The 15,824-nt window shown below is 35.8% G+C and overlaps 2 protein-coding genes across 4 annotated transcripts in view; both read left to right on the plus strand.

Moving 5' to 3' along the window:
• pclob (piccolo presynaptic cytomatrix protein b) overlaps positions 1-3,175 on the plus strand; it is a 43,503-nt gene extending 40,328 nt beyond the window's left edge. The window contains exon 25 of the mRNA XM_060878212.1: positions 536-3,175. Within this exon, the coding sequence (XP_060734195.1) occupies positions 536-679 (144 nt within the window). The 3' untranslated portion in view covers positions 680-3,175. The remainder of the gene's footprint in view (positions 1-535) is intronic.
• Positions 3,176-11,391: 8,216 nt separating this feature from the next.
• LOC132851376 (voltage-dependent calcium channel subunit alpha-2/delta-1) overlaps positions 11,392-15,824 on the plus strand; it is a 95,358-nt gene continuing 90,925 nt past the window's right edge. For 2 of the 3 annotated variants that reach the window (XM_060878213.1, XM_060878214.1), the window contains exon 1: positions 11,393-11,829. In XM_060878213.1, the coding sequence (XP_060734196.1) occupies positions 11,723-11,829 (107 nt within the window). In that variant the 5' untranslated portion in view covers positions 11,393-11,722. Of the gene's footprint in view, positions 11,830-15,824 lie in introns of all 3 variants that reach the window. The other variant, XM_060878215.1, reaches the window with a different exon arrangement.

A 15,824-nucleotide genomic window follows, 5' to 3' on the forward strand; every position in this document is an offset into this window, starting at 1 on the left:
TAGTCTGCTTTGTACAGACTACAAGAGTGCGCTGAACTAATCTTGTTCATGGAGCTCACTTCTCTGACTTCATGGCGCTCACTTCGTGCACAGGGTCATTGTCATGCTGGAGCATGTTTGGGCCTCTTACTTCCTGAAATCTTAATGTTACAGAGTGCAAAGATATTTTATACAGTCGTGTGCTTTTACCTCTGTGACAACAGTTCTGGGGGAGAACCACATTTGGGTATTAAGGTCATGTGTCCACATACCTTTGGCTGTATAGGGTATTATATGAGTATATAAGTGCACAGTCATGTCTAAATTCTAATTCATGTTTCATTTACAAATGTTCTGACTGCCTTTATCTGGCTTTAAATGGAATTATACTTAAGCCTGAAAGCCTCTAAGTTTCATACCTGTCATGGCTATCAAGAATATTTAGCATACACGTTAGCACTCTTTTTTAGGGATCCTAGTAAATCAGGGCATTATTATGGAATTTGGCTCGGAAACCACATTCCTAATGTTCTGAAATGTCTCTCTTAACAAACAGCTGTTCCTGGTGTCTAATGGAGGGAAGTTTGTGAAGAAGACACTGATTGGTGAAGCTTACATCTGGTTGGACAAAGTGGACATGCGGAAGAGAGCGGTGAGCTGGCACAAATTAGTAGCCAGTTCTCCTCATACGCAGCCCTGATTCATACCGTCCAGTGCAGAAATAAATGACCATGATGGAAAAAAAGGAAGATAGTGGAAGATTTCAGTAATAACTAATGTCATGATCAAACCTTATTTACAACTGCATACTAAACGTTACTGAAATCCAGACCCTCAGTCAAATGAGTTTGAAAACTCATTGAAATCTCAGCTGTTGCAATTAATGTACAGAACATTTATACATGAATGCATAAGGTCAAAGTAAGCAAAAAAATATTTAAAGAGAAATCAGTAGCAACATTTCTGATCTTATCAGAAAATATAACCACCTCCTTCCCTCGCAGTCCACTGTATAGTTTATATGATTAAATTGATCATATCAGATTATGTTATGTACATAATGAAAAAATGTATGAAACTTTATCATATCTTTATTAAGCACACATTCTTCACGATACTCTGTCAATACTGTCATATTCAGTGTCACATCAACATTTTGGGAAACTTTTCATCTGATTTTTTTTATGCAGTATTTCATTTTGTCTGTGGAAAAATGTGCTGTCAGAGGTGGTATGATTTCATTCCTTCAAAAGGCTACAGTAGTGAGAAAAGAAGCACTGCTAGTTTTATTTCATATTTCGATCACCTCTGTTGAACATGAACTATGTTCTTCAAAGAGTCTTGAGTGCTCTGAAAAGTCGTAGCGACAACAAAATTGAATCAAATACAGAGAATGATTGTACGTGTGCGTATTTTTTGAAAGCATCAAAATAATTGTCATGTAACTGTTCTGATGTCAACAGTGATTCCTGTTTTGTGATAATGTTCTGTGTTTAAACAAATATGCAATGAAAAAAGGGACGAAAAAAAAAATCTGAATTGGTTCAGCTGAAATCGGGTCACTGTTTCTGTTTATTTCAAATGGTGCAAGGTGTCTGTATAAACGAGTGTCACTGTGCTACAGTTTAATGCTGTTACATTTTTTTTTTATTTGGCTTTAAAAATGAATAATTGTTGCTGCTCATTTCATTTTTAGTAGCAGAGAATCAAACATATTCACTGCCTGCACCATATCAGTGTAAAAGGTGTGTAAACAGTACATTTGCCTGTGCTCAAACACCAGACAGTGTGGCCATGGGTTAAAGTTCTAAAAATGAAGAATCATTACATAAACACACAGATCTTCATAAATCAACAGCAGTCAGTGTTTCCATATCGGTGTCAGTGGATTTTTTTTTTTTATACATGCGTAAAAAGGATCTTTACCGATTCTTTAACGATGATATTCAGAGCATTTTGTAAGGACAGTGTACAGATAAGAAAGAAGAAATGTTCATGTGGTGACTGGGTTGCTGTCACAGTGAAGTAATCTACGTGCCAACCTAATGTCCAAACCAAATCCACTGCTTCAGTTTGGGTATTTCTATGCAACATGAATTATGCCTGGATGCATTTCTTCAGAATTTGAATATAAATATATATATATATGAAAATCTTTTAAACATAATTTTACTTTTCATTTTACTTCTGATGAAGGTATATAAATATATATGTAAAAAAAAAAAAAAACTTTTAAAAGTAAACATTTTAAAAATATGCACTTTAGTTAAATTCCTGTTCCAGTGTGTTGGATTTTCATTATGACTATGAAAGTTATGACTATTGCTACATGGAATACAGTGACCCATGAATTGTCCTGGAATAAAAAGTCATTGCTTAATCTAAAATCTAAACTAAAAAAAAAAAAAGAATTAGCCTTGTTGGCGCTCTTCAGAATATGAGAGCCCAAGTTTATTCAATCTCATCGAATCAAATGAATATTATTGTTTTTTACGTCTATAGCATTCCACCTCGAACAGTGCTGTGTATCTGGATTTCAATCAAAAGCTGTGTCCCCTTTAAATAATGACTGAAAAATGGCTGTTGTCTCCTCTCTGTTGTGTCAGTGTAATGTCCGCCTGGTTTGTTATGCTGTATTCCTGGGAATTAACACAACGAGTCTGATGTGTTCAGTTGCAGTAAATGGTGTGAATGTGATTTGATTATTTTTGATTATGTAAATACATAAGATATTTTCTATAAGAAAAGGTTTGAATATTTATTTGGTTTGACACTGAGCATGTGCGTGTGAACTCAAGGTCAAAGTCCTGTCTGTACATATGTATTTGTCTAAATATGTAAGCAAGTGAATCCATGTGATTATCTGGATGATGTCAATCAACCCACATCAATCTCTCTAATGAACTCTGTGAAATCTCACGCAATCAAGATAATGAGGTGAAAAAAAAGTGCACACAATTATCAATGGAATTTCTATGGTTTTACATGGATGTTGCATGTTCTGCTAGGTGTCTGTTGATATTTTTGCCTACAGATTCTGTTTAAAAAAGGAAAAACGAGTACCTTTATCTGAAACATGTATGCTGACTGTAAAATGCTTGTAAAATGAGTCTTGTTTTTTTCCACTTGTAAAAAAGAGAAATTTAATGTCATGGTTTTATGGTTGTCCATAGGATGTCATGAAATTATGCAAATTGTGCTGTAGAAAAAAAAAAAAAAAAAAAGAAAGAAAGAAAACATATGAATAAAATGTTCCCTAAGTCTAATAAATATTAGAGATTCTATTGTAAAATTGATTTTTATTTCCATATTTAGTTTCACATAGAAGGACCTGTTTTTGTTCAGTAATTAGTTTTTTTTCTTTTCTTACTCTATCTACAGTATGAAGTCTGTAACATTTTGAGAAAACAAGTGACTCCCACTTTTTTTGTAGATCGATTCATTTTTATAATCAGATTTGACATGTATATCCATATAGACTTCACTAGCTTGGAATTTTCCAATATAGAGGATGTCCTGATGTACTATAGTAGCTAGTATGAGCTGACGTACCATTTTCTACTCTGACCTAAAACAGAAACGAGCTGTCAAAATTGAGGCAGTGGTGGCTCAAATGCTTAAGGCTTTGGTTTGTTAATCTAAAGGTAAGGGTTCAAGACCCAACACTGCCAAGCTGCCACTGTTGGGCAATTGAGCAAGGCCCTTAAACCTCCCTGTTCCCGGGGTGATGTATCATAGCTGCCCCTGTGCTCCAATGCCAACCTCCTCGGTTGGGATATGCAAAGAAAAAAATTCCACTGTGCCGTAACCTATATGTGGCAATAATAAGATAAAATAAGGTGTCCTATTCCAGTAACAGGGCTTTAATTGACCTTCTTTATGAAGAGGGATGTGAACGCATACAGTATATAGCTGTAACATGTTATTTAAATCAACAATCAATAATCAATGTAGACTTTAAATCAAAGTCGTATTAGGTATTGGATGTTAAAGCCTTCTTTCCATTCAGAAAGTACAGGACCCATTTACTTACTGTATATATTCAAAGTACAGTGTATTGTTTCCAAACATTAGGCCAAAACTACAGATAATAATTGTTTTTAGATTCAATAGAAACAGGTGTCAGATGGTTTTTGGGTTTGACCCCATCACTGGAGTGCAATTCTTGTGCAAAAAACTTCCAGTAGAGTCAACATATTAAGGATTCCATATTTAACCACTCTCAACCTCAAATGAGTCCCTTAGTTCATATTATCATATTTAATTAGCCAACAGCTGGCAAGAAACAGGAATAACTAATCAGAATAATTAAGTTTTTTTCCAGTTACTGTTTGAAAATTCACTCTCTACACTCTGAGTGCAGGGATAATTTCTTAATTATTAGTGCATTAGAGACACTGCAGTATACAGTACTTCCTGCCACTGTTACGCTGCTACTTTATGCTTCTGCATTCGAACATGGAAGTTCTGTAGCGATGTATTTGACCTACTGTCAATGCTTCATCAATGAAGCATATAAATAAAATAATTACAGTGCAATAATTTAAATAATTACATTAACATGATAATTTATGCTTCTTTGCTTGATTTTTTTAAACAAAATTTATTTGACAAACAAAAAATATGGATATGGGCAAATATAGTCAAGTTGAAATTAAATTAATAATGTACCTACAGGACATCAATTTCACTTGGTTCTAAGGTTGACGATGCCCAAAAAGGTTTTCTAATTACACCTGAAAATGATCCGTATATTAAACTGCTTGTGTTTCAACTCCCAGAATTCCAGGCCACAACCAAACACTCACACTGAACTTCATGTCCCAGCAGCACAGTGAACTACAAACTCCACCACATGGTTAATCACATGATTTACTTCCTGTACCCTCAGAACAGCTGTTTATAATCATACAATCCCTTAAAATACCAACATTTTTACAAGTTCAGTGCAAAGCCTCACTCCTAGTTCAACACTAACAGTGATTCTTTGGTAGAGAAGTATGTCTACAGTTTGTTTGACATTCACCTGCCCTTTGCTGTTTTGTGTTCATCATTGCATCCAACATGAGCCTTATCCCTGACAATGACCATTAGAGCCTGCTAATTATAATAAAAAAGATTAAAATAAGGAAATAATTTGTATAGTGGCAGTTAACACCTGAGTTGCTATAGTTCTGAAAAGAACTATAGTTGTTTGTTTTGTGCATCTGTCCAGTTGTGAGTTCTTTAAAGTCCGCAGTTTGCTCTTGTCAAAGCTGATAATAAATCAATAAGATGAGATAACATAAGATAAGATAAACTTTTTGATCCCACAGTGAGGAAATTCACTTATCACAGCAACTCACTGACAGTTGAAGTGCAGGTATTAAAGACTTACGATAGGAAGAAAGAAACGTTTAATATAAGACAAAATCAACAAAAGTAACAGTATAGCACTTTTAACAATGGACATTGTCTCAAATAGATTTTTTTTCTCAAATATTTATGTAAATGTATTTGCATTTATCCTTTTTTATCCCTAATGAGCAAGCCTGGGGATTGTGGCAAGGAAAAACTCCCTTAGATGGTATGAGGAAGAAACCTTGAGAGGAACCGGACTCAAAAGGGAACCCAGAGTTTGGTTATAAATTATTATAAACAGTGGAGAGTTTGATTATAAATAATCACACAAGTAACTTAACATTCTTTAGCATAACATATTTTCTTTTTGCATGTTTTCTCCTCAAATAGATATGATATATCTATATATATATATATATATATATATATATATATATATATATATATATATATATATATATATATATATATATATATATATATTGCCTCTTCTTCATGGACTTCTAATATTAGTTACACTGTTTAACTAATTTAATTGTGTATATTGCAGTTTCTATTTTGTTCACACTGTAAGGGCGCCTCCTGTGACTTCCTAAATACATAAACCTTTGCAATATTCATAGTAATAGAAGTTTTTTCAAACCACTTATAGCAGTAAAAAGGGCCCTGGTTGGCCTGACGGATTTGTTTTCTCTCACAATGGGCGGTCTAAAAGTGCAAACTTGCATAATCTATTGCTGGGTAGCGGAAATGGATTTATTTAATTCAGTTTGATGAAGCAGGGATAAAATGAGTCCTAACAGGGATAAAAATTAATTAACAGACAGGACGAAAACAGATGCAGAGAAGATGGAAATATCCATGTGAATCCTGACACCAGCAGAAGAAGGTAAAAATATGATGTGGAACATTTAGAGCATTTGGCAAACACCATTATCTAGAGCATCTTACATTTATTTTATTTATACAGCTCAGCAATTGAGGATTAAGTGCCATGCTCAGGGGCCCAGGAATCTCATGACCTTCTGATCAGTAATCAGTAACCACTGAACTACCATATATTTATATAAATTCAGTTAAAATTCACTGTTTGGCTAATAAAATGTGTTATTTAGTGCATAAGCTGGTCCCCGGTGTGTTGTAAACAAAGTTGTATTTACAGTAGTTAACCACCAGAGGGAGCCATGCGATCATCAACACTTGTGAGATCATTACGCTTGTTTGTGATTTCATCTCATAAGGGTTTCATCTCACATAAAGAAAAAAGCACAAAGGAGGTGAGAGAACATTACTAACTGGACTAACAAAGTTGCTGAGTAACAACTGGACCATAACTCTGACACTGGCACTGATGATGAGCTTCAGTAAATAAATCATATTATCTAATCAACTCATGGAATCAGTAAATAAATAAATAAATAAATAAATAAATAAATAAATAAATAAATAAATAAATAAATAAAGTGGCAATAAGACAAATGTCAAATATTTTCACTCATCTACTCAACAAACATAGATTTGAAAAGTAAGGCTGTAGGCTACATGTACAATTGCTACAAAATCTGACCACTGCTTAGCTCTAAACACTACAGCACTAAGCCCTAAAATGCCCCAAAACAGCAATTTGACTTAAAAAAAAATTGCACCAAGACAGTGTGAGATAAAACTGATACCACTGACAAGCTCTTTCTGGTTAATGCAGGCAGGGTATGTTGCCATGGAGATGCAGTGTAGAAGGGTAGTAGGGCCCATGGGACTAGTGTAGTGTGTGTGTGTGTGTGTGTGTGTGTGTGTGTGTGTGTGTGTGTGTGTGTGTGTGTGCGCGCATATATAATGGTCTTCTGGGTTTGGTCTACAGAACTCAATTGTGCTGTGCTGTGTTTTGTTTTAAGTGCACATGATATTTTTTTAATCTTGTGGAAATAGAAATTCCTTCTCCCACTAAACATGTAATAATACATAACATATTGTTTAATATTTATGTTTATGATGATTACATCTCATATGTTATTATTATTATTATTATTATTAGTAGTAGTAGTAGTAGTAGTAGTAGTAGCAGTAGTAGTAGTAGTAGTATTGTTAATACAGGCTATAGAGTGACTCCGGTGTTTATCTTTGGTCTTAGCTCACTGTTTTCTCAACCATAGTATTGTACTTGTGAATAACGGATTTGAGTGAAATATGGCTTTAGACTCAAGTATAGATGATACTCAAGTATATAGATACTCAGCCTTGGCACTCAGTCCTTTATAAACTTGTTAATTACCTTTTTTTTACTTTTCTGGCACTGCCCCAGCTTACTTTTAATAAACTTTTAATGCACAGTGGATATTTTAGACTTCTATATATGTGTTTATCCAGAATCTGAGCCTAAGTCCTTGAGAATACACTGAATAGAAAGCAAGGACATGCATTAGATCCATTTTCCTGTTTTTCTGTTGGGTTTTAAGGTGAGTGCACATGAACTCTTGTCTTCACTGAGCTTTAATCAGTGCCTGAAACTTGAGTTCTTTTAGTGAGAAAAAAAAAAGAGGTCACTATAACAGTCTTCGGTGAACATCTATTGGGAATTTTAATGAGAGAGCTTGTTTTGATGATGCAGTAGTGCTTTTTCCGAAGTTCTTTTTATTTAGTTGCTGATGGCCTTGAGCTTTTATCACACAGCAATATTGTTGTTTTCACTTAACCACTGTTGGGTCATGCGATGTCTCCTACTCAGAAAAGCCGCCGATCCTCTTTCGTGTTTCAGAAATCCTTGGCTCTTTTTGAGGGCTGGTCGATGGGACAGTGCTAATTGAATGGCACGGAGACGGAACAATGGAACAGGAAAATAACACAGGAACTCCTTGTGCTTTTGCCATTAGTCCAATTCAGAACCCTCCATGAAGAAAAAGAAAACATTTCATTCATCACTATGTTATGGCCTTGCTCTTTTCTTTTACACTTCTATCCCCCATTCTCACTCGCTCTTCCTCTTTATGTCTCTCTCTTTCTCTCCTGCACAACCTCTTTGCCACAGCCGTCGTCGAGCCAGAGAACGGTTGCTAGGTAACGGATGAAAGCCGAAATCCCTTGGCAGCTTGTTCCCTCTGCCCCGACCTGCCTCCACGCCTACTCTCTGATTAACTTTTATCTCTTCGCAAGGAAAGTGTCTATCTCCAAGAGCAAACAAAACACAAAGACCTTTCAAATGCATTTTATAGGAGTGGGGAAAACCGGCGGTTGTTCATTAAAGATGATACTGCACTGATGCTCTGAAGGGAATATCTAGAGTTCACTAGGAGCATCAGATTACTGACTGAATTATTTAATCTAAAACCTCTGTTCTAAAGGAAAGTAAGAGATCACAGCTCTTCTATGACCAGATTGTGCTCGGATCAATGAGGTAAACATTGGCTTGATAATATAAAGAAGCAAAAAAAATTATCTTCTCTTAAAAAGCTTTCTATTCAACAGAGTAGCTCTGCTCATCTATATGGGCTGCTCTGGGTGCCATAAACGTCAGAACTTGTCTGTAATGGTCACACTCATAAATATGTGACTAGAACCCCCCACTAGTATTGTGGAAATATTCTGCACATGGTAATCTGGATGGTTGTGTGAAGAGTATATATAGGATCCAGTTTGACAGACCAAGAATAAAGCAATGGACTCTTTCTATAAATGATAAATAAAATATGTTCCAACAAAAAACTTCAATGGTGCGACATTTTTCTTTGTTAAATTAGAATGTACAGTACATTAATGTCAAGTGTTTTTATGCAAATATCTACTGTATATATCTGTATGGGCGGTTAGTCAAGAACAATAATATACGAGTAGAAATGCATTAAGCTTGAATAAGCTTGTTTTACTTGTCACCATTGTAATTACAGTCTGAGATGGGCAAGTAAACAAAAACAATTCACACTTTTTGACCAATTACATCTATCTATCTATCTGTCTGTCTGTCTGTCTGTCCGTCCGTCCGTCCGTCCGTCCGTCCGTCCGTCCGTCCGTCCGTCCGTCCGTCTATCTATCTATCTATCTATCTATCTATCTATCTATCTATCTATCTGTCAGTCCATTTATCTATCTATCTATCCATTCATCCAAGCTATTTATCTGTCAGTCTATCTATCTATCTATCTATCTATCTATCCATCCATCCATCCATCCATACATCCATCTATCTATCTATCTATCTATCTATCTATCTATCTATCTATCTATCTATCTATCTATCTATCTATCTATCTGTCAGTCCCTCTATCTATCTATCTATCTATCCATCCATCCATCCATCCATCCATCCATCCATCCATACATCCATCCATCCATCCATCTATCTATCTATCTATCTATCTATCTATCTATCTATCTATCTATCTATCTATCTATCTATCTATCTATCTATCTATCTAAGTACACCCGTACCCATGATAAAGTACCTGTCAAAACACTCTGTTCTGTATATTGTACTGTATGCTTAATAACTAAAGCATACTGGTGAAGGTGTTAGTTTTTTTTTCAGTAAAGTCCTAAAAATCCTATACTGGAATTTGCAGCCTTGCAAAATCCACCCTCACAGCTTCTCTAGGGTTGCCTGAGCCAGTTCATCCTCATGAAGACAAAAACTGCTAACAAACCCAGAGCTACTGTACCTGCAGGGGTGGGTCGGGTCAAGGGGGTAAAGGATGCAGTATTATTCCAGTGCCTGTAGCTATATTGAGGTAGTTTAAGCCTCTGTAACATACTGTTGCTGTAGACTGTGTAGCTGTTGTGTATGTCGTTAGAAACTCTCCACTGAAATCTACTTATATTCCAACATTTCATCTTTATTCATTCATTGTCTGCTTCTATACTGCTTTTATTAATATGCTATTTGTGTGTGTTAGTTTTTACTTTATCTGTATTTATTACTCGATTTTCAGTATTCACTTGTCAGGGATGTAGGTGATGTCCAGAGACTTTCCATTTAATAATATAAAATAATCTAAACTAAAAAGAAAAACCAATAAACCATGAGGAGCATTCTGTTACAGGAAAGTAAAAAAATCACTGTTGTGTGATGTGACCTTACAACAAACTGATTAGAGCAACAAAATAATACTGTTCCCGTGCCAAACTTGATTATTTTCCAGTAATAGCATTCAAAAGTTTCTTTTTTATTTGTCTTATACAGTACTGTAGCAGGTTGCTAAAAAAAAATTATTAAAGAAATGACATGGGCTTTAAGGCTTATGCAGGATAAATAAAATTGAATGCAGAATAAATTACATTTCTGATTTTTTCTTTCAAAATTAAATTGTTTCTATCTTGAAAATAGCATGATAAAAATATAATGTTTCCCCCAAGAAAGGTGACACTCCTTTTATTGTGGTTCAATGAATATTTCTTTGAATGCGAAAATGTGAGATTGATCAGATTAATATTCATTCATTTCATTCATATCAACTACCTCGGGTCACGGGGAGCCTGTGCCTATCTCAGGCGTCATCGGGCATCAAGGCAGGATACGCCCTGGACGGAATGCCAACCCATCGCAGGGCACACACACACTCATTCACTCTGGACAATTTTCCAGAGATGCCAATCAACCAATGTATGCCAATGTTTTAGAACATTATTTTCAGACCACGATCAGCCCAGACTTTTTGTGTTTTGATATAGCTAAGAATCTATAAGCTCTTTCTGTTTAAGGTCCACTATCAAAGTATCAGCAGTGACCCAGTGACAAAGTATCAGCAGTGACCCAGGGACAAAGTATCAGCAGTGACCCAGTGACAAAGTATCAGCAGTGACCCAGTGACAAAGTATCAGCAGTGACCCAGTGACAGTACTGAGATCTTACACTCAATTATTTAGATCCTTAACCACTGCTACAAAATAATGGTCAAAGCTCAACCAAGACTGATGTAGGGTGTGTGGCATATTTTGATGGCATCACTTGGGTAGAAACAGAGAGAGAGAGAGAGAGAGAGAGAGAGAGAGAGAGAGAGAGATGCCAGCCAGTAGGCTCTACCACTAGAATAGAGATGAGGCTCTGATAAGAGAAATATACACACACACACACACACACACACACACACACTCTCTCTCTCTCTCTCTCTCTCTCTCTCTCTATCTCCCTCTCTGTCTCTCTATCCTCAAACACACACACAATACACACCCACACAACGATCACTTTTCCCGCCACACTCCTGCTTCAAGAGTTTTCTCAGGTCTTAAAACGGGGCAGACGAATGACCGTCTGCTGCGCGTGACGGCAAGACGTGACGGAAAGACAATCTGCGCGCGCACCCCCGGTAACCGGCGGGCCGGTTGATCTGATTTTAACCTGATACCGGCTGATCCGATTAACTAGCAGGGAGGAGCGTTATCTGCGGAGAGAAGTGCAGCGCTGGATAAGTGGAGCGACATGGCGCGCGGGATGAGCCCGGGATCGCCGCTCACACCTCTGCTCATTGTGCTCGCCTGCACGGCGTTACACGGCTCGCGCGCATCGCAGTTCCCCACGTCGCTCATGTAAGTACCGGGACATGGTGTGGAGCTGCTGTGTTTACACTGAGAAAAGTGCTTTACTGCTCAAACTGTTGATTGGCATTCTAAACACAGTCTTGTCCTTACTGCGTACAGTGTACTTTATTATTATTATTATTATTATTATTATTATTATTATTATTATTATTATTATTATTATTATTAATAACAATAACAACAACAACAACAATGATAATAATAATAATAATAATAATAATAATAATAATAATAATAATAATAATAATAATAATAATGACAATACTACTACTACTACTAATAATAATAATAATAATTGTCATCTTCCTTCAGATCACCAAAGTGCTTTGCAATTGTAAATAGATTATAAACAGGATTTTAGAAGTGGTGATGAAACCACTTTAATACACTCTCAGAAATTGAAGTACCAAACTGTGGGGCGGTACATTTCCATTCACATTTAGCAGACACCCATATCCACTTAAAGCACAACAAATCCTCATGTTAGTTCACTAGACCATGGATTAAGACTACCAACGAACATATGTGCATCGGAAATATATGATACATTAGTAGAGGCTGATGTGACAAAAACATCACATCAAGATACTTGTAGACATGTCTATGATATTTATTGTGTTTGAGGCAGGGAGCAAAACAGTGTGAAATAGAGTTCTGTTTGTTTAATGATGTTATGGTTTTATGAATAATGTTTAATATGTTACGTTTAATATGTTATGTCATCAAATTGACTGGTCCTGGTTGCTATATGAATATATCTTTTATCAAGGAAAGAGCTTGTGATGTTTCTTTAATTAACTTTTACTGTAATGAGACCTTAAATTTTTAGATTTGTAGTTAAAATCTATAGTGTGCACTAAATATACACATAAATGATTGTCCTTTATTGATAACCACTGCAGCAACAAGAGAAAGTACAGTCTGATACCATTCTGTGTGTACAAGAAAGAAAACAACAACAGCAACAATACACAACTAACACTTTCAAATAGGTCTGGCTTATACGATGATACAATGACAGTCTTTTTCTTAATATTATAATCATGGTTATAGCTACAGTGGCTTGAGTTACTCACTGTAACTACTAACTAATTGAACATTTTAATATATAGATTCTGTATAAATTGTTTGTTAAACACAAATAAAAATCTCTGAAGGTTTTCATAATAAGGCATCGGTTGTTAGTGCTTTTTAGGGCAGCCAAGCTAACAAGATACATGTCTTTTGCCATGGGATGTGGTAGCTTAATGGTTACGGTGCTTTACTGCTGATTGGAAGGTTGTGGGTTTGAATCCTAGGTCCACCAGGCTGTCACTGCTGAGCCCCTTAGCTCTCAATTGCTAAGTTGTATAAAATGAGAGTGAATGAAGGCTACTGCCAAATGCTGTAAATGTCTCAAATTAAATAAACAAAATCTTCCAATTAAGAGTGAAGGGTATAGCAAAAACTGTAATCATTTCCTGTTGCTTGAAAACAGCTCTAGATTATCCGATATGTATTGGAGATATAGATATTTTTATCAAATATCCTACAAAAAATGTATATTAAAAATCTATTTGAAATGTTAAGAGTACTAAAATGACCTGCAATGCATGTATTGTGACATTTATAACAATCTCAATATTATATAGCCATATCGCCCAGTCCTACATCCAATATTGCATTGTGATTTTTTGCCATATTGTCCACTTGTACATACAAATACACAGCAACTCAGTTTGTACCAAAATAAAGAGCCATGCTTTGATTGGATCAAACTTATACATATACACACAGTATATATATATATATATATATATATACTTATATACTGTATATATATATATATATATATATATATATATATATATATATATATATATATATATATATATATATATACTGTATATAAGTTTGATCCAAACTGTTCTGACTATTGTTCTGATCAACAGAGAGAGTGTGTAGGAGAGGGAAGTGGAGAAAATGAGTTGATGAATGAGAATAATACGTGTGAAAGCATCACTGATGGCTCAGCTCAATAACAGCCTGTATGTGTGATGGTGTCTTTAATTTAGAGGCTTATGGTGAAAATGAGAAGAGAACACAATGTATAGGAAAGGAAAGCAAAATAAAAGGCCAATGCTGCATTGAATCTGCCTTTGTGAGCTCTCCAGAGATGGCTGAGACTAAGGGTCATTAATAAACACAGTCTAGTATATGCCTTTGGCTTGCCGTAGCTCAGCGTGTTTCCCAGGCCACAACTGCATGTTGTTAGTCTTGCTTGTTGCAGGTACTGATGTTAGTTCTGACTCCTGCTCAGTAATGATCTATTATTGAGGTGAGATGAGAGAGGAAGTCCTTAGGGATGCCCAGGCTGGAGCAGGTAATTATTCCCCTGATAAACTGCCAGGGAATTCAGTCCCACTGTCTTCTAGCCCAGCTGGTTATGGACAACATACACACGGAAATAGACACAGATGTTGGTGGTCAGACAAACTGAAGTGGAGTGTGTGTGAGGGTGAGAGCTAATGATGTATATGTGGCAGCCTGGGAAAACCATTTACTCTGTCAGATTTTGACATGTTCTACTATATATTCTATGGTAGAAAACTGTACTGTATATGGCTGTGGATCTGAAATCTTTCTGCTTTGCAATGTCTCTCAACGTAAGGTAAAGTTCTAGCCATTTAACACCTGGTTATACCCAAAGGTGAAAAACTAGAGAATTGCATTTAAAGATTTAATTTCTGCTCCACTAATCCAATTTACTGATGGAAAAAAAAACAACATTACTGCCAAACTTTAACGAATTACAAGAAGTTACAATGGGTAACAAAATCCATCTCTGATCCACATCAGTCTCTGTCTCGTCTTCTCAGATAAAAGTCATCAGTGAGGAAATGATCACTGATTAACTCAATCATTTCTGTGCTGCTGCCAAAATGAAATGTTATTAATGTGTTTTTACTTAGGCCATTTACAGTAAACAGTTGAAAAAGCTATCCACTGTCATTTGTACATAGCATTTAAGTGCTCTTCTTTGTTTTGATGGTGATGTGACAGTGCATGAACATTGTGACATTTTGACAGTCGCAATCTGATTACGACATGAACTGATTAGGTTGGCCTGATTGGCATGCAACGATCCAACACCTGGTTTAAAACAGGATGCCGGTTGTCACACTGGATCCGAAATGCCGCTATCGACCTTTTTAGCCCGACTTTTTTTTACGCTTTCTGGACCAGATAAAGTAGTGTTCATGTATAAAACCACCAGTCACTAATACAGCACTCTTAACTTGACTTGAAAACATTATCTTTGTGTTCGGACAGCAAGAAAAGGCAAGAAACCAGAAATAAAAACATTTCCATGTCATTTTAGTCAAATATTTTTTTCTTTCAGTACAGATGTCAGTGTATTATTGCATTATTGCAAGTAAAACTCACTTTTGTCAAAACATGATTAATCATTTTTCCAGAAATCAGCTGCATAAATAACAGATGGGTTTTCCCAGACCACCATGCATATGCTTTAAGCAGAGTACAGAGCTTCTCTGATTGATGGATTTGGCTGATATTTTTAGACAGATGTAGGTGGAATCTGTCATTCTTCTTTCCTGGAGGAATTAGAAGTAAGTGTGTGTGAGTGAGTGTATATGTATATGTATGTGTGTGTGTGTGTGTTATTTGTTTTTGTATTTTTGTTAAAGCCTGGGGTGTCTTCTTTTATTTACCGTAATGTAAAGTGATGCTTTTGGTCCCATTTGTTAACAGATTTATCAGGAATCTCCTCAGAATATGTATTACAGTGGTAATTCACGTTGTCAAATTTTCCCTAATAAAATTTTTCAAATATTATTTGGCTACATGGGCAGCAGCTGCTCAATGAGTTATTCAAAAGAAGAAGAAGAAGAAGAAGAAGAAGAAGAAGAAGAAAAGCCTAGAGTCACTTGCCTTCCTTCCCTTATCTAAGATGTAATCCTCAGGTTGTGAAGGGATTAAAC

The sequence above is a fragment of the Tachysurus vachellii genome, chromosome 9, assembly GCF_030014155.1.
Source record: "Tachysurus vachellii isolate PV-2020 chromosome 9, HZAU_Pvac_v1, whole genome shotgun sequence".
NCBI lineage: Eukaryota > Metazoa > Chordata > Actinopteri > Siluriformes > Bagridae > Tachysurus > Tachysurus vachellii.